This window comes from Rhinoraja longicauda, chromosome 33, assembly GCF_053455715.1.
Source record: "Rhinoraja longicauda isolate Sanriku21f chromosome 33, sRhiLon1.1, whole genome shotgun sequence".
Classification (NCBI taxonomy): Eukaryota; Metazoa; Chordata; class Chondrichthyes; order Rajiformes; family Arhynchobatidae; genus Rhinoraja; species Rhinoraja longicauda.
The window spans coordinates 7,689,687-7,708,593 of record NC_135985.1 but is presented as its reverse complement, the minus strand read 5'-3'; the positions used below and the strand labels follow the sequence as shown (position 1 = coordinate 7,708,593).

General features: G+C 44.6%; 2 protein-coding genes across 2 annotated transcripts in view; one reads left to right on the top strand and one right to left on the bottom strand.

Annotated features, from left to right (window-relative positions):
* tnfaip8l3 (tumor necrosis factor, alpha-induced protein 8-like 3) overlaps nt 1-2,759 on the top strand; it is a 33,977-nt gene extending 31,218 nt beyond the window's left edge. Inside the window, exon 2 of the mRNA XM_078427341.1 lies at nt 1,319-2,759. Coding sequence (XP_078283467.1) covers nt 1,319-1,884 — 566 coding nt within the window. The 3' untranslated portion in view covers nt 1,885-2,759. The remainder of the gene's footprint in view (nt 1-1,318) is intronic.
* An 11,443-nt stretch (nt 2,760-14,202) lies between these two features.
* Nucleotides 14,203-18,907, bottom strand: part of ap4e1 (adaptor related protein complex 4 subunit epsilon 1) — a 39,619-nt gene continuing 34,914 nt past the window's right edge. Inside the window, exons 20-21 of the mRNA XM_078427277.1 lie at nt 16,397-16,557; nt 14,203-15,690 (exon numbers count right to left, since the gene is read on the bottom strand). Coding sequence (XP_078283403.1) covers nt 15,530-15,690; nt 16,397-16,557 — 322 coding nt within the window. The 3' untranslated portion in view covers nt 14,203-15,529. The remainder of the gene's footprint in view (nt 15,691-16,396; nt 16,558-18,907) is intronic.

Below are 18,907 nucleotides of genomic sequence, written 5' to 3'. Positions count from 1 at the left end.
ATCCTTCCTTTGTCCCACCCCCGACATCAGTCTGAAGAAGGGTCTCGACCCGAAACGTCACCCATTCCTTCTCTCCCGAGATGCTGCCTGACCTGCTGAGTTACTCCAGCATTTGGTGAATAAATTGATTTGCACCAGCATCTGCAGTTATTTTCTTATAGATAGAGTGGATGTGGAAAGAATGTTTCCACTGGTGGGAAAGTCTAGGACCAGAGGTCACAGCCTCAGAATTAAAGGGCGCTCTTTTAGAAAGGAGGGGAGGAGGAACTTTAGTCAGAGGGTAGTTAATCTGTGGAACTCATTACCACAGAGGGCTGTGGAGGCCAAGTCAATGGATATTTTTAAGGCAGAGATAGACAAATTCATGATTAGAATGGGTGTCAAGATTTATGGGGAGGAGGCAGTGATCAGCCATGATTGAATGGCCGAGTAGACTCGATTGGCCGAATGGCCTAATTCTACTCCTATAACTTGCGAACAAACGAGGGGTAATTTCCAGGGGGGATGGGGCAATTAACCTACAAACCCACATGTCTTTGGATTATGGGAGGAAACCGGAGCACCCGGAGGAAACCCACGTGGTCACAGGGAGAATGTGCAAAACCTACAGACAGCGCCCGTAGTCAGGATCTAAACCTGGTTTCTTTGAAGCAGTCAGGCTACTGACCCTTGCAACTGCTGTACAATTCAAACCAATCCGACCCTAAATCATGAGGCCTCGAGGCTCGAGAGAGAAACATGCTGTGAAACCACATTTGGTATTGGTTTTGGTTCACTATTATCACATGCAACGAGGTACAGTGGAAAACTTTGCATGCATGCTATCCAGTGAGTTCATACCATGCGCAAGACAGAAAGGAAAATGATTTGAAGATGGAGGGAAATGAAGAGACAGTGGAGGATGAGGGGAGGGATATACCAGTGGGGTCCAGTTGTCTGTTCCGTAGAAAACGCACACCTCCAGAATCTGGGACAGTTTCTTCCCAGCTGTTATCAGGCAACTGAACCATCCTACCACAACCAGAGAGCAGCGCTGAACTACTATCTACCTCGTTGGTGACCTTCAGACTGTGCTTGATAGGACTTTGCTATCTTCACCTTGCTCTGAGTGTTATTCCCTTATCGTGTATTTATACACTGGAAGTGGCACAATTATAATCATGTATTGTCTTTCCGCTGACTGAATAGCACGCAACAAAAACTTCTCACTGCACCTCGGTTCAGGGGACAATAAACTAAACTGAACTGTTGTAGTGGTGGAAGTCAATGTAAGGAAATCCTTTGTGATCAATGTTTATTTTTGTCTTTATTTTCACAGCGGGAACCGAAACTTTTAATTCCAAAAGCTTGGCCCTGCAAGCTCAGAAGAAGATCCTCACCAAGATGGCCACCAAGGCAGTGGCCAACATGCTCATCGACGACACGAGCAGTGACATACTGGACGAGTTGTACAAGGTGGCCAGAGAGTACACGAGCGACAAGAAAGAGGCCCACAGGGTCTTGAAGGATTTGATCAAGATCGCTTTAAAGATCGGGATCCTCTACCGAAATAATCAGTTCAACCAAGAGGAGGTGGAGATCGTGGACAAGTTCAAGAAGAAGTTAAACCAGGCGGCCATGACGGCGGTGAGTTTCTACGAGGTTGAGTTCACGTTTGACAGAAGCGTTATGGCTGAGCTGCTGAAGGAATGCCAGGACTTGCTGCACGAACTGATAGAGCGCCACCTCACCCCCAAGTCCCACGGTCGCATCGACCACGTGTTCAGACTCTTCGCCGACACGGAATTCCTGACAGACTTGTACAATCCCGACGGCACGTACAAAGAGTCGCTGCAGAAAATCTGCCGGGGCGTCAACAAACTGCTCGACGAAGGGATTGTCTGAACTCGGCAGCCCCCCGGATCAGGAAGGCTTTCGAGGTTTGGGCCGATCCGCAGAGAACATCCATCCACCATTTTCATTCACCACTTCTACTGTTTGACCTGGGTGCCACAGCGATTCCTTTTGTCTGACTGTTACACTGTAGGTGTTTGTATTTAAATACAAACCCGTTCGTGAATCCAATCTGTTGCTTGTGAGAAAGAGTAAACAATCTGTTGTGCCAATGTATGTTGAAGAGCTTTTGTTAAATTGCTTTTCCACTTGCACGCATTGAGATGCTTTGAGTACTGCTGTCTCCAGAATCCAAGGTATATTCCAGCACAGTAACCCGATTTATTGTTGGAAAATGTATTATGGAAACACAAAGTGATCAATGGAATAATGGTCGAATCATTCTGAAAATACAATAATTTAGGCCAACAGCTGTCGTTAGCTGGGGGTTCAACAGAATTGAATGGATGGTAGAGCTGCTACCTCACATTGCCAGAGACCCAGGTTCAAACCTGACCTCGGCTACTGTCTGTGTGGAGTTTGCACGTTCTCCCCGTGACCGCCTGGGATTCCTCCAGGTGTTCCAGTTTCCTCCCCATCTCAAAGACGTGTGGGTTTGTAGTTTAATTGGCGGCTGTCAAATTGCCCTTGGTGTGTAGGGAGTGGATGCAAAAGTGGGATAAACGAGAACTTGTGTGAATGGGTGATCAACGGTCAGTGTGGAGTCGTGTGGGCCGAAGGGCCTGTTTCCATGCTGTATCTCTAAATGACACAGAATTGAGAAAACATAGTTGTGTCTATTGTGCCTACGCTGGTTCTCCTGTGCTGTTCACTGTGTTCCATTTTTTTCTAATCATTTTCCATTAAAGTTCCCCTTTACAAATATTTATACTGTTGCTCTTCAAATGCCATTATAGACTGTGCTTCTGGTAAAATGTCGCAAGTTAAAAAAAACAGGTTCCCGTATCTTATCTGTCAAAGATCAAGGTAAGAAGTTCCCTACACACCTGGGACCAGATCTGAACCGCTCTGGTACATTTGGAGCATTGCATGCAGTTCTGGTCACCGCATCAATGGAGGCTTTGGAAAGGGTGAAGTGGAGGTTTACCACTGGATTAAGGGGTATTAGTTACAAGGAGATGTTGGACAGATATGGATTATTTTCTCTGGAATGCCAGAGGTTGAGGAGAGACCTGATAGAAGTATATAAAATGATGAGAGGCATAGACGATGTGGATTTGGAACGTTCTCCCCGACATCCACTTAGGTTTCCTCTAGGTTCTCCTGTTCCCATTAAATCGTCTTACTCTCACCTTAAACCTGTGTCCTCTTGTTTATGATTCCCCTCCCCTGATTCGCTCTAGCTATTTCCCTCATGGTTTTATCTGCCTCTATAAGATCAACTCTCAGCGCTCCAAGGAATAGAGTCTTTAGCCTCCCCACCCTCTCTCCACAGCTCAGGCCCTGGCAACATCGTCGTAAACTTTTTCTACATCCTTCCTGCAGCAGGGTGACGAAAACCAAGTACAATCCTCCACATAGGTCATGACCAGAGCCATGACCCTTCTGAAGCGGGATAAATCTTTGAGCAGAGTTCAAGTAGACCACACAGTAGCAGGCAACAAATAACCAGCACTTTCATCTGGAACAACTAAATTGTGAGAATGTTGCCACAGCTCTATGTAGAAGCTTGCAAAGGAGGATTGGTATTAATAGGAGTAAGAACAAGTCTCTCTTTTACACAATTCAGTCTGAAGAAGGGTTCCGACCCGAAAGGTCACCTATTCCTTTTCTCCAGAGATGCTGCTTGACCTGCTGAGTTACTCCAGCACTTTGTGTCTATCTTCAGCATAAACCAGCATCTGCAGTTCCTTGGTAGACGCAAAATGCTGGAATAACTCAATGGGACAGGCAGCATCTCTGAAGAGAAGAAATGGGTGACGTTTCGGGTCAATGATAGTGGGAACCAAATCTGGAAGACTACCTTGCTTTGCAAATCTGGCTTTTTTGTTCACAACCTTTTGTATGCGTTGTTCTCAACGGCTTTAGCACATACGAAAATGTGTCTGTTGCCCAGGTAACTGAAACCTCTACTGGACCAAGGACAGGATGCAGGTTTAGGAAGTACTTTTCTAACACAAGAGTCCTCACATTTATCTGGTTTATCTACATTTTTCAGCAAAAATCTATAAAGCTTAATCGATTGAAACGTTGGTCAGTGGAATTTTGTCAACAAATTCGGTGACGATTATAGCTCTCCCCCCCCCCCCCACACATACCCAGCCCCCCCTTCCCCTACTCTTCCCCCCCGCCCTCCCCACCCCCCACCCCTACTGCCCTCCCCTACCCTCCCCACCCCTACTCTGCCCTCCCCAACCCCCACCCATGCCCTCCCCTACCCTCCCCCTCCCCCTCCCCACCCTACCCTCCCCAACCCCCGCCCTCCTACCCCCCAAATCAACAATACAATGCCGTCAATTATCAGTGTCGGGATTCACAAGTCAAGGAACATCTTTCAAGGGATGCATTCATTGCTAAATCCATTGTAATAATAATAATAATAGTAATATTCATTTATTGTCATTGCAACGAGTACAACGAAATTTAAAAATAGCCAATCCTGACGGTGCGTACAAACATATATGCAATAAATGCAAAAACAAATAAATACATAAATACAATTAAATACAATTATATTAAGTACAAGATTTTTTAACGGTGTTGCCTAGTGCAAAGGTAGTGTTCAGTTCTCGTATGGCCCTGGGGTAAAAACTGTTCTTAAGTCTGTTTGTTCGGGATTTGATCGACCTGAAACGTCGACCAGAGGGCAGATGAACAAACAGACGGTGGCCGGGGTGGGATGGATCTTTTATTATTTTGCCTGCTCTACTGAGGCAGCGTAGGCTGAACAGGTGCTCCAGGGAGGGCAGTGAGCAGCCGATGATCTTCTGGGCCGTCGTGATGACCCTCTGAAGGGCCTTCCTGTCCTTTTCTGAGCAGTAGAGTACAGTTCGTTAGCAAGATAACAAGGGATCTTAATATCAACCAGAGATATACATTCCCTTTACCACATGTAAATCCATCACGCAATGAGCTTGCAACCTTTGCCAAGGGCCTCGAGTGTAAAATTCACATTCAAAACAGCAACTCACTGTGAAGACATGACTAGGGTTTGTGGCGACAATCTTTGTGCGAGAGGTTTGCCAAGAGAATGTAATATCTTTGTTTCTAATGAACCGAGTGAATAATAATCCCTCATTAAAGCAAACAGCTTTTTTTACAGGTTAAACAAACTTCTGTTGTGCGTAATATTTTATTTATCCACCCCTGACCTCTCAGAATTCTGTTACCAAGAAGATCATACAATCATGAAATCGAGAAAAGGCAAAGTTATCTTGCAGACAGGGAACATGGTGGTGCAGTGTTTTAGTCACTGGCTTTGTGTTCCCAGTAATGGATGTATTGAATGTCTCCTTTGTCTGTGGACTGCATGGGTCCCATGTGAAAGGAATATGAGCCTTCACAAGATCGACAAAATGCTGGAGTAACTCTGCAGGACAGGCAGCATCTCTGGAGAGAAGGAATGGGTGGCGTTTCGGGTCGAGACCCTTCTTCAGTCTGAAGAAGGGTCTCGACCCAAAACATCACCCATTCCCTCTCTCCAGAGATGCTGCCTGTCCTGCAGAGTTACTCCAGCATTTTGTGTTTATCTTTGGTTTCTTCCTAGTTCCTTCCTTCACAATCCAGTTTCTCGTGGCTATAGACCACAGCTCTGATTGACACACCATAGGCACTGCTGGTCTGGATGTTAGTGATGTTAGAGGCTTCTGCTTCACAGCTTAGCAAAGAACACTGCACTCTGCATTTGAAAGTGCAACTTGCCCACTACACTAATCCCACCTGCCTGCGCTTGGTCCATATCCTTCCAAACCTGTCAATAGACAATAGACAATAGGTGCAGGAGTAGGCCATTTAGCCCTTCAAGCCAGCACCGCCATTCAATGCGATCATGGCTGATCACTCTCAATCAGTACCCCGTTCCTGCCTTCTCCCCATACCCCCTCACTCCGCTATCCTTAAGAGCTCTATCCAGCTCTCTCTTGAAAGCATCCAACGAACTGGCCTCCACTGCCTTCTGAGGCAGAGAATTCCACACCTTCACCTCTCTGACTGAAAAATTGATGTTTTTCTGATAATTGGAACAACAATATCTGACTACATTGTAACGGGAAATGTTTTCACAGCAGATTTCTGTACAACACGGCCTGTATTGTTCAGTCGTTTCAAGGTTAGAAATCTGCACATTGCCTACCTATAATAGTCACAATGTGCAGCCGGAGCTCTTTCTGTAGAATGTCAAGTGCTGACGTCAAAGCTTCCGATGACTCTGATAAGAAGTCAAGATTCTGTTTCACGTCGTTGGAGAGTGAAAGCCAAAGGTTCCCAAATTCTTCAGTCGACAGTTTTAAAGGCCTGGAAGCAGACAATAGACAATAGGTGCAGGAGTAGGCCATTCAGCCCTTCGAGCCAGCACCGCCATTCAATGCGATCATGGCTGATCACTCTCAATCAGTACCCCGTTCCTGCCTTCTCCCCATACCCCCTCACTCCGCTATCCTTAAGAGCTCTATCCAGCTCTCTCTTGAAAGCATCCAACGAACTGGCCTCCACTGCCTTCTGAGGCAGAGAATTCCACACCTTCACCTCTCTGACTGAAAAATTGATGTTTTTCTGATAATTGGAACAACAATATCTGACTACATTGTAACGGGAAATGTTTTCACAGCAGATTTCTGTACAACACGGCCTGTATTGTTCAGTCGTTTCAAGGTTAGAAATCTGCACATTGCCTACCTATAATAGTCACAATGTGCAGCCGGAGCTCTTTCTGTAGAATGTCAAGTGCTGACGTCAAAGCTTCCGATGACTCTGATAAGAAGTCAAGATTCTGTTTCACGTCGTTGGAGAGTGAAAGCCAAAGGTTCCCAAATTCTTCAGTCGACAGTTTTAAAGGCCTGGAAGCAGACAATAGACAATAGGTGCAGGAGTAGGCCATTCAGCCCTTCGAGCCAGCACCGCCATTCAATGCGATCATGGCTGATCACTCTCAATCAGTACCCCGTTCCTGCCTTCTCCCCATACCCCCTCACTCCGCTATCCTTAAGAGCTCTATCCAGCTCTCTCTTGAAAGCATCCAACGAACTGGCCTCCACTGCCTTCTGAGGCAGAGAATTCCACACCTTCACCTCTCTGACTGAAAAATTGATGTTTTTCTGATAACTGGAACAACAATATCTGACTACATTGTAACGGGAAATGTTTTCACAGCAGATTTCTGTACAACACGGCCTGTATTGTTCAGTCGTTTCAAGGTTAGAAATCTGCACATTGCCTACCTATAATAGTCACAATGTGCAGCCGGAGCTCTTTCTGTAGAATGTCAAGTGCTGACGTCAAAGCTTCCGATGACTCTGATAAGAAGTTAAGATTCTGTTTCACGTCGTTGGAGAGTGAAAGCCAAAGGTTCCCAAATTCTTCAGTCGACAGTTTTAAAGGCCTGGAAGCAGACAATAGACAATAGGTGCAGGAGTAGGCCATTCAGCCCTTCGAGCCAGCACCGCCATTCAATGCGATCATGGCTGATCACTCTCAATCAGTACCCCGTTCCTGCCTTCTCCCCATACCCCCTCACTCCGCTATCCCTAAGAGCTCTATCCAGCTCTCTCTTGAAAGCATCCAACGAACTGGCCTCCACTGCCTTCTGAGATAGAGAATTCCACACCTTCACCACTCTCTGACTGAAAAAGTTCTTCCTCATCTCCGTTCTAAATGGCCTACCCTATTCTTAAACTGTGGCCCCTTGTTCTGGACTCCCCCAACATTGGGAACATGTTTCCTGCCTCTACTGTGTCCAATCCCCTAATTATCTTATATGTTTCAATAAGATCCCCCCTCATCCTTCTAAATTCCAGTGTATACAAGCCTAATTGCTCCAGCCTTTCAACATACGACAGTCCCGCCATTCCGGGAATTAACCTAGTGAACCTACGCTGCACGCCCTCAATAGCAAGAATATTCTTCCTCAAATTTGGAGACCAAAACTGCACACAGTACTCCAGGTGCGGTCTCACCAGGGCCCGGTACAACTGTAGAAGGACCTCTTTGCTCCTATACTCAACTCCTCTTGTTATGAAGGCCAACATTCCATTGGCTTTCTTCACTGCCTGCTGTACTTGCATGCTTCCTTTCAGTGACTGATGCACTAGGACACCCAGATCTCGTTGAACATCCCCTCTTCCTAACTTGACACCATTCAGATAATAATCTGCCTTTCTATTCTTACTTCCAAAGTGAATAACCTCACACTTATCTACATTAAACTGCATCTGCCATGTATCCGCCCACTCACACAACCTGTCCAAGTCACCCTGCAGCCTTATTGCATCTTCCTCACAATTCACACTACCCCCCATCTTAGTATCATCTGCAAATTTGCTAATGGTACTTTTAATCCCTTCATCTAAGTCATTAATGTATATCGTGAATAGCTGGGGTCCCAGCACCGAACCTTGCGGTACCCCACTGGTCACTGCCTGCCATTCCGAAAGGGACCCATTTATCCCCACTCTTTGCTTTCTGTCTGTCAACCAATTTTCTATCCATGTCATGTGCTCTAATTTTGCCCACTAATCTCCTATGTGGGACCTTGTCGAAGGCTTTCTGAAAGTCGAGGTACACCACATCCACTGACTCTCCCCTGTCAATTTTCCTAGTTACCTCCTCAAAAAATTCCAGTAGATTTGTCAAGCATGATTTCCCCTTCGTAAATCCATGCTGACTCGGAATGATCCTGTTACTGCTATCCAAATGCTCAGCAATTTCGTCTTTTATAATTGACTCCAGCATCTTCCCCACCACTGATGTCAGACTAACTGGTCTATAATTACCCGTTTTCTCTCTCCCTCCTTTCTTAAAAAGTGGGATAACATTTGCTATCCTCCAATCCACAGGAACTGATCCTGAATCTATAGAACATTGAAAAATGATCTCCAATGCTTCCACTATTTCTAGAGCCACCTCCTTAAGTACCCTGGGATGCAGACCATCAGGCCCTGGGGATTTATCAGCCTTCAGTCCCATCAGTCTACCCAAAACCATTTCCTGCCTAATGTGGATTTCCTTCAGTTCCTCCATCACCCCAGGTTCTCCGGCCCCTAGAACATTTGGGAGATTGTGTGTATCTTCCTCAGTGAAGACAGATCCAAAGTAACGGTTTAACTCGTCTGCCATTTCTTTGTTCCCCATAATAAATTCCCCTGCTTCTGTCTTCAAGGGACCCACATTTGCCTTGACTATTTTTTTCCTCTTCACGTACCTAAAAAAACTTTTGCTATCCTCCTTTATATTATTGGCTAGTTTACCCTCGTACCTCATCTTTTCTCCCCGTATTGCCTTTTTAGTTAACTTTTGTTGCTCTTTAAAAGAGTCCCAATCCTCTGTCTTCCCACTCTTCTTTGCTATGTTATACTTCCTCTCCTTAATTTTTATGCTGTCCCTGACTTCCCTTGTCAGCCACAGGTGTCTCTTTCTCCCCTTTGAGTCTTTCCACCTCTTTGGAATAAATTGATCCTGCAACCTCTGCATTATTCCCAGGAATACCTGCCATTGCTGTTCTACCGTCTTCCCTGCTAGGGCCTCCTTCCAGTCAATTTTGGCCAGCTCCTGCCCCATGCCTCTGTAATCCCCTTTGCTATACTGTAATATAGCTATCCATGCACTTGCCTAACTGTTTCTTAAACATTGGGATAGTCCCAGCCTCAACTATTTCCTCTGGCAGCTTGTTCCATACACCCACCACCCTTTGTGTGAAAACTTTACCCCTCAGATTCCTATTAAATCGCTTCCCCTTGAACCCATGTCCTCGGGAAACTTGAGAGACCTTGTATAGTATTACAGTGCCTTTTACAACTTAGTCTATTTACGGTAGTTGATCTGATGGTGTTCCCAATGCTGGGGTTAAGTAAGGGCGTGTGCCTCCTCCAGCCTCACGCACCAGGGAGAGGATTGCAATTTACCATAACTGGTTGCGACCCATCAGAAAAATGGACGTTGATCCTCGTTGCCCAATCTCCACTCAAACCCGGATAATGGGAGATGCAAGGCAGACAATTCCCCAGGGAGGGCATAACTCTAAGGGGAGAGGGGAATGTTTATAGGAGGTAAGCCGGGAAACGTAATTCTGCACACAGAGGGTGGTGAGTGCCTTAGTTGAGGGTCGAGGTAGATACTGCAGTAGCATTTTAGAGACTTTTGGACAGGCACATGGATTGTCCCTGGTGTGCAGAATAGTGCTAGTAGTGTACAGGGTGATCGCTGGTCGTCGGGAATGTGGTGGGCCGAGGAGCCTGGTTCCGTGCTGTATCTCGAAACTAATGTAAACACAAGAGAAACCATCCAAGGATTATTTTTCTGTGTCATTCTGCAGGCAAAAAAACCCATTAAAGTTGTGTCGTGCTTCAATCTAAAACATTTAATGACCACATCAAGGTAGCAAAATCAAGGAAGTCAGCGGGCCATGCAGTAAAATAATTTCTGCTTTAATAAAAATAAGGGTTACTAAATTCATACGGTCTTAATGGATTAGCAACATTAATCTTCAAACAAATTATTGACTGTGACTACAAAGACTGGAAAAAGCTCTTTATTTTGCCTAGAATATTTACTCATTTGCTACCTTTTAATGAAGAGTGTCACAGCATGTCCTGTTATTAATCATAGCCATTACGTTGGTTGCTGTAAGTGACTATTTATTTTAAAAAACATTCTTAGTCTAAGACATGTCAATACTTGCCATAGTCATGTGCATTCTCACCCAATTAGTTGCTCGTGAGCAAGCAGAATGAACAATGAAAAATACGCGTGCAATAAGAAATTTTAAAAGTATATTTTATATTCATCGAGAACATTTGCAGAAGCAGAACTATAAATTAGTTGCAAGATAATTTAAAATTTTCAAATTACGGCTTTCAGAAAAGCAAACACTGTATTCGATTATAATGTCTGTCTTCCACGGTGAAAGATGTATGGAAGAAAGCAGCAGAAGGAACAAATCAGGTGCACAAGTTAAAAAAGAAATCTGCCTACTCACCCACTAATTGATGGTAGACACAAGGAACTGCAGATGCTGGTTTACAAAACACAAAGTGCTGGAGTAACTCAATGGGCCAGGCAGCATCATTGGACGACATGGACAGGCGACGTTTCAGTTTGGGACCCTTCTTCCAATGCCAGTGTCATTAAAATTAGGGAGCAGCTGTCTTATAAGAATCCCTTCTACAGTGTCTTATATTATAAAGACTAATGGCAAAGTGTTGAGAAGAAATTATTTATTTTTGGCAGGTTCAGAATTCTAAATATTTTTTTCCAAGGAGAGCATGTACTTTTATATAAACAAGCAGCAGCCACGGATTGTGTGCTGTTCTTGGGAGAGCACTGAGGGAAATGCATGCAACACTTATCACTGCTTTCACCAAGGGGTCAGGGTCTAACACAAGTCAGGATTTCAGACCTAGATGCACATACATTTTCATTGATCAGAAGTTAAGAAAATACTCATGTACGACTAAAGTAATGCTAGAGACATGTGAAGACTCGACCATGTTTATCAGCCCATAAAATACTGCACGAATTTCAAGAGATGGAATTAAAGGGCCTGTCCCACTTAGACGATCTTTTTGGCGACTGCAGGCGACTGTCAAAGTCGTAGCAGATCGCCAAACTTTTCATTTACCCGACGACAATGACCACGACAATGACCAGTCAGGTCGAGATTACAGCGTCTTCTGAAACATCGCGAAAATTCCCACGCTGTCAATGCTTCTCAGGCGTCCTGGTTTTCGTTGAAATCACTGACAAGTCGGTAAGTACTTGAGAGTTTTGAACTATAACACCTTGAATGGGTTACTTAACAACCAAGCTTCACTGTAACAAGGAATAAACTGGATTTATTTCCAGTTTACTAATAGCTGTATTTAAAAAAATAATTTAAAAAGTGGATCAGTGGATATCTTTGTTAATAGTGTGTGGGCATTTTTTGAAAATTTACGGGAGATGCATATCTGGTTTGTGGGTTGAATATCTGGGTTTGGAGCCCACTTTAAATGAAATGGCTGAGGCCAAAAACATCGCAAAAATTCCCACGCTTACCTGACCGTCAAACTGCCGCCTCCAAATCTACCTGTCAAATGTCCCGACGGAAAATAAATTGGTTAAACGCAAGCATTTTATGGTATTTTGAAATGACTTTACTTATTTTAATATTATGTGCTTCTAAATGTATCTTAAGAGAACCTGTCAAACCTGGGGACAGCATGCGACAGCGACCGCAATAAGCTACGATACCTGGCGACAAGCCCAGCTGTCGCGGAGAGATTTCAAACCGTTTGATTTCTCAGCGACATGCCGAGATCCACTACGATCTTTGGAAGACTCCTCACGATCATGCCCGCGACACCCCGGCGAACGTTCAGGGACAGCCTAGTCGCCCGCAGTCGCCTTAAAATCGCCTAAGTGGGACAGGCCCTTAAAGTTGCAAGATAACAATGCGTGGTTTGGAGTACTAGGGTGCTGTCTTCATGTTCGATTAAATACCTTCCTTCCGTACAGCAAAGGGGACGAGTACTTTCTCAAACAGCGATGTCAAGAACAAACCATTTAATGCAATTGTGCGTTTATTTTCATTATGTTCCTTATTTTGTTTTAACTCTCCCAAATGACGGCACAGCAGTTTGGCTGCCATCTTAGTTGCAGGCACTTAATTTTACCCTGATCTCAGGTGGTGTCTGCACAGAGGCAGCAAGTGCTTCCTGTCTGACGACTTTTCCGACTAGTTTCTGACTAGTAATCGTGTTTTGTGTTTCTGCTGGCTGGTTAGCACGCCACAAAAGCTTTTCACTGCACACGTGGCAGTAAACTAAAGTAAACAGATTTGGTTTCTTCCAACATCTCAAAGATGTAATTGTAGGTTAATTAGTTCTTATAAATGAACTTTTTCATAGCGTCACACAACACTGAAACAGGCCCCTTGGCCCAACTCACCCATGCCAACAAAGATGCCCTATTTAAGCTAGTCCCATTTGTTCTCGTTTGGCTCATATCTTTCCCCTTGAGTTTCTTTCCCCTTGAGTTAGATACTGACATCCTTTCCAAAATATTGTACTTACCAGGTTGGACTATTCATCTTGTCGACAGCCATAAGCCGGTATATTAATCTGTGAAATTCCATGTCCTCAAAGGGGTGTACTAAATGTGTAACTTGTTTCCCTTTAACCCTGATTCTGAAATTAGTGGATTGCAATACTTGCACATTACCATATTAAGCATCTCCATTTTGTAGTTCAAATATTTGAAGGCAGCACAGTGGCAGAGCTGGCAGAGCCGTTGCCTCACAGCGCAAGAGACCCGAGTTCAATCCTGACTTCAGGTGCTGTCTGTGTGGAGATTGCATGTTCTCCCTGTGACCGCTTGAGTTTCCTCCGGATTCTCCCCCCCCCCCCCCCCCCCCAATCGCAAAGATTTGCGGGTTTGTAGGTTAATTGGCCTCCGTAAAATTGCTGCTAATGTTTAGAAGGTGGTGGTATAATACAGAACTAGTGTTGACAGGTGATCGAAAATCAGAGTGGACTCAAAAGGCCGAATGTCCTGTCTGCAGGCTGTATCTCTGCACTAAACTAATGTAATATAACACAGAAAGAGGCCCTTTGGCCCACTACACCCCTGCTGATGATAGTACCAGTCTACACTAATCCTTTGGTCAGCACACAGTCTGTAGCCACCTGTACTTTGGCGACTCAAGTGCTTGTCTGGATACTTAAATATGTAAAGAGCACCTGCCTCTACCACCTACTCACGATTCAAACTACACTCTGGGTCACAAAGGTCTTCCTGAGATCCCATCCAATTTACAAACCCACTCGTCCTTGGGATGAGGGAAGAAACCGGAGCATCCGGAGGGAAGCCACGCAGTCACAGGGAGAATGTGCAAACTCCACAAAGTCAGCACCCGAGGCAAGGATGGAACCCGGTTCTCTGGCGCTGCGAGACCAGCTGTGACACTGAGCAAAAGAGAAAATGGCAGAAACATCAAACTGTCATGAATTGATTATCTAACGTGAATCCATGGATCCATGTGACTGCAGAGTGGTTAAAGAGCTCAATGGAAGTGAAAACGTTCACACAATAATTGAGCACATTGCAAAGGAGATCATAATACTTTTGTACTCCGAGAAATAAAACAAAGCAGATGTATACAAAGAAGTTATATTGAGCACAGCAGTCATTAAATTACAGATGTTTACAGAAACCATAATTAAACATATTATATTTATTATGTAGATACACACTCACCCACGCACATTATTAAACAGGGAAACCGTACTATCGGTACAAAATAGGCTTATACATGCATAAGGCTTTGGGTCAGTCTTGATAAGCATTATAACTTACATGCACAACTGCTCCGAAAGAGCTTGAAAACACTTCCCTGATTATTACTTTTATCTTGACCACAGTGCAAGAAGTAAGAAGCAAACTCCCTTCTTTTAATTTTAGTGCAACAAATTAGTGAAGCTCTTGTAGCAAATTAGTGTCACGTCTAGGAATACAGGAGTAATAAAACTCTGCACCATCCAAACGAAAAATGTAATTTTGCAATTTCAATGCAGCTTGCAATAAGAGACGTGATCGAACGGAATTAAATATGCACAACTCAATCAATATCCCTACACAGGTTGGAGTTTCTGTGCTCAAAAACTGAAAGTGTGTGATTCGGCAAAAAAACTTCCGTCATTTAATGAGTACCCCATACATAAATGACTCCAAGTTGCAACACAGGCGGAATAAATTGATGATAAACACAAAACGCTGGAGTAACTCAGCGGGACAGGCATCTCTGGAGAGAAGGAATGAGTGAAGAAGGTTCTCGACCCGAAACATCACCCATCCTTCCCTCCAGAGTTTCTGCCTGTCCCGCTGAGTTACTCCAGCTTTTTGAGTCTACCTTCGGTCTAAACCAGCATCTGCAGTTCCTTCCTACACAAAATAAATTGCAATGGAACTCTTAATTGAGACCTTCCAAACTTGTTTGCAACTATAAAACATGCCAGACATGCTAAAATACTCCAAGATACTTGGCATTCATCACAAAGTAGGTAAGTAGGTTTTTGTTTTCACAATTCTCTTATGTGCAAAACTTCAAACATGGAATCAAAATACTACCATGATCCAAAACGTTTTACCTTACATTGCAGTTTCCATATAATGACACTTGCCTAGAATTTCCATATAAAAAAAATACTTTGGAAATGGCGAGACATTTAAACACCAACCGCGGGCCAATCTCAGGGAGTCTCCAAGAAGCAGTTTCGGTACATGGTTGCTACTGCTGCTTGCTTTTATACTGCGAACGGCTCTTACAATGGTTGACCATTATTCTTGTCACGTTGCCGCTCTGGGACAACCAACCTGCAGTGGCCTTGAACAACAGGTCCTCATCAAACACCACAGCCGCCTCGATTCCAATGAACTTGAGAAATATCGTCGAAACCAGTGACAACAACACAAGCTGCCTGACTATTTCTGCCTCGGGTTTTTGCCGAGCTTACATTTCTCGTATCACCTTCTGGCACTCGTACAGCAGGCAGTCTGGAAGGACACCACAACCTGATCGCAGCCACAGTGATAAAGTCCCAGCTTGGAATCGACAGTGGAGTAAGCAGGCCGTCGATGGAAGCAGCTGGCAGGACACAATCCCTTCGGTTCCTGCAAACAAAGGCAACAGTTAACTTGGACACAGTCATGGAATAAAACAGCATGTCCACTAGGCTCAGTACTGACTGGGGCGTCTGTAATGGGACTCAACCGCTACACCACTGTGCAACCCACTATGCAACTCATAATCAAGGATTCTCAATGGCTCTCCTCTGCCCACCCTCAAAGGATAGTCTTGCTGTGCTGTCTGCAAAAAATGTATTTCACAGTACCTGGTACATGTGACAATAAAGAAACCACTGACCACTGAAGAGCAGGAAGGAACTGCTGATGCTTGGTTAAATCGAAGGTAGACACAAAATGCTGGAGTAACTCAGCGGGACAGGCAGCATCTCTGGAGAGAAGGGATGGGTGACGTTTCGGGTCGAGACCCTTCTTCAGACTCATTGAAGAGGTACGGGCAGGTAAAATTACAGCACTCAAAAGGCATTGCGACCGGTACAAGGATAGCAAAGGTCGAGAGGGAATTGTGCTAAACGCAAGCAAATGGGACTAACCCGGGCAGGAACGGTCAACATGCACATGTCGGGCCAAAGGGCCTGTTTACATGATGCCATCTATAATTGATGTTTTTCTGATAATTGGAACAACAATATCTGACTGCATTGTAACGGGAAATGTTTTCACAGCAGATTTCTGTACAACACAGCCTGTATTGTTCAGTCGTTTCAAGGTTAGAAATCTGCACATTGCCTACCTATAATAGTCACAATGTGCAGCCGGAGCTCTTTCTGTAGAATGTCAAGTGCTGACGTCAAAGCTTCCGATGACTCTGATGAGAAGTTAAGATTCTGTTTCACGTCGTTGGAGAGTGAAAGCCAAAGGTTCCCAAATTCTTCAGTCGACAGTTTTAAAGGCCTGGAAGCAGACATAGGCAGAAACACAGCTAGCATGTCTACTGTTATAAAAGGATCCATGAAATTACATCAGCACACTGGTATCACAAAATAATTAGCCAATGTTATAATTTTACTCTACTATTAATCTAACCTGGAGAACTAGCCCTGAAATTCTAGGCAGAAGCCTCAACACTCCCTTTTGTGCTACGACATTCCACACTGAAGGTAGAGCACATCAAAGGCAAAAAACTGATTCCAAGAAAACATTAAAAGACACAAAGTGCTTGAGTAACTCAACAGGTCAGGCAGCATCTCTGGGGAACCTGAATAGGCGACGTTTTGGGCCGTACCCTCCTCCAGCACTTTTGCCTTTTTTTGTAAACCAGCATCTGCAGTTCCTAGTTCCTCCAAGAAAACATAACTCATCTTTACGAAAGCACAAAGTACTGGAGTAATGCAGTGAGTCAGCAAGCACATCTGGAGGACACGGACAGGCGAGGTTTCAAGTCGGGACCATTCTTCAGGCCAATTGTAGCAGTGGGGAGAACGTTAGAAGAGGGGTGGGGGGGCAGCATTAAGCCTGGCAAGTCTTGGGTGGATTCAGGGGAGGGGGTTTTGTTGGCAAAAAGTTGGACAAAGGCCAGAGACGGCCGGCCGGGTGAAAAGGGGATAAGGAGAGAAGAGGCATGAAATGTGAAATCAGAGGGAGGGGTATAGGTGGAAGGAGACAGTGGGGGGGGGGGGGGGGAGAGGAGAGTGGGATAGAAGGATAGAAGGAAGAATTTAGAAGGATGAGTGGGGATCTTATCGAAATATATACGATTATTAAGGGATTGGACACGTTAGAGGCAGGAAGCATGTTCCCAATGTTGGGGGAGTCCAGAACCAGGAGCCACAGTTTAGGAATAAGGGGTAGGCCATTTAGAACGGAGATGAGGAAAAACGTTTCCAGTCAGAGAGTTGTAAATCTGTGGAACTCTCTGCCTCAGAAGGCAGTGGAGGCCAATTCTCTGAATGCATTCAAGAGAGAGCTAGATAGAGCTCTTAAGGATAGCGGAGTCAGGGGGTACAGGGAGAAGGCAGGAACGGGGTACTGATTGAGAATGATCAGCCATGATCACATTGAATGGTGATGCTGGCTTGAAGGGCCGAATGGCCTACTCCTGCACCTATTGTCTATTGATAGCAGGAGATATGGGTGCGCATCCACATGGGGCACAGGGAAGAGAGAGAGGGGGGGGCTTTAAGCTCTCAATTAATTAAAATAAAAAAGGGGTGATAAATGATCTTCAGAGATGCAAAATCAGTTTGACGAGTTATGGCTTACAGCCAGAAATCTGCAGCGATCTTTCCCCTCGTTAATATTTCCATACCATGCAGACAACATACTCAGGGGAAAAGTGTGTGTGGTCAACTCCAATATACAGGGTTTCCATATCACCCTCGAGACGGAAATATCTGTTTACTCAATTGCCTGGAATATAACTACTTAAGAGTCAAAAGTAAAAAAATGTGTGATTGCAGAAATTAAAAGCAACAACACACAGTTTTGTGCTTAACTAATTGCAGATTATTAATTACTTCTTGAACCAAGCTAAAAGTTTCTTTCATCAAATGGGCATTGATAAAGGTTGATGTGACACAGCATAATAAAACAACAATGTTAAATCATGTTGTTGAAACTAGTATATAATTTTTTTTAAAGAGTTCGACAGGACAGATTCTCTCAGTTGTAGAGTCAGAGTGTCAAGAAAAAGGGTTGGCCATTTATAGACAATAGGTGCAGGAGTACGCCACTCGACCCAGCACAGACCGATGTGCTTTAATGGGAGGTCAGATGAAATATGAGATGCAATGGGATTGTAATCAGCTAACCATCAACTGGTCATGACACTCCAGAAGCACAAGCATCCAAGGTCGGGTCAATTTTCAAACTCCATTGATAATTGAGATGAAGATAAAAGTGGGCGGGTATTCGTCACCAGCAGAATGCTACCACACCGACCTTCGCATCCCCAGGTCACTAGCCAAGGCCTGGAAGCAAGCCACACACCTGCCGGAGTCACCACCACGGCTGCATGTGGCTCACAGACAACGAGGATTTAAATGGAAACCTCGCACAAATTTCACTGTTGCCCTTGCTAAAGATAATGCGACCATTGGGATTGTTAATCCCGAGTGTTCGGACAAAAGATGATCTTTCACCAAGAAGAAATTTAGCAGAATTCTTAATAAGAACGTGAATAGAAGTAAGCAGTACAGTTCAAGTGTAACACAAAATGCTGCATGGTCTGGCAGCTTCTGTGGGGGAAATGGACAGAGCTTTTCAGATCGGGACCCTTCTTCAGACAATCTGAGGAAGGGTCCCA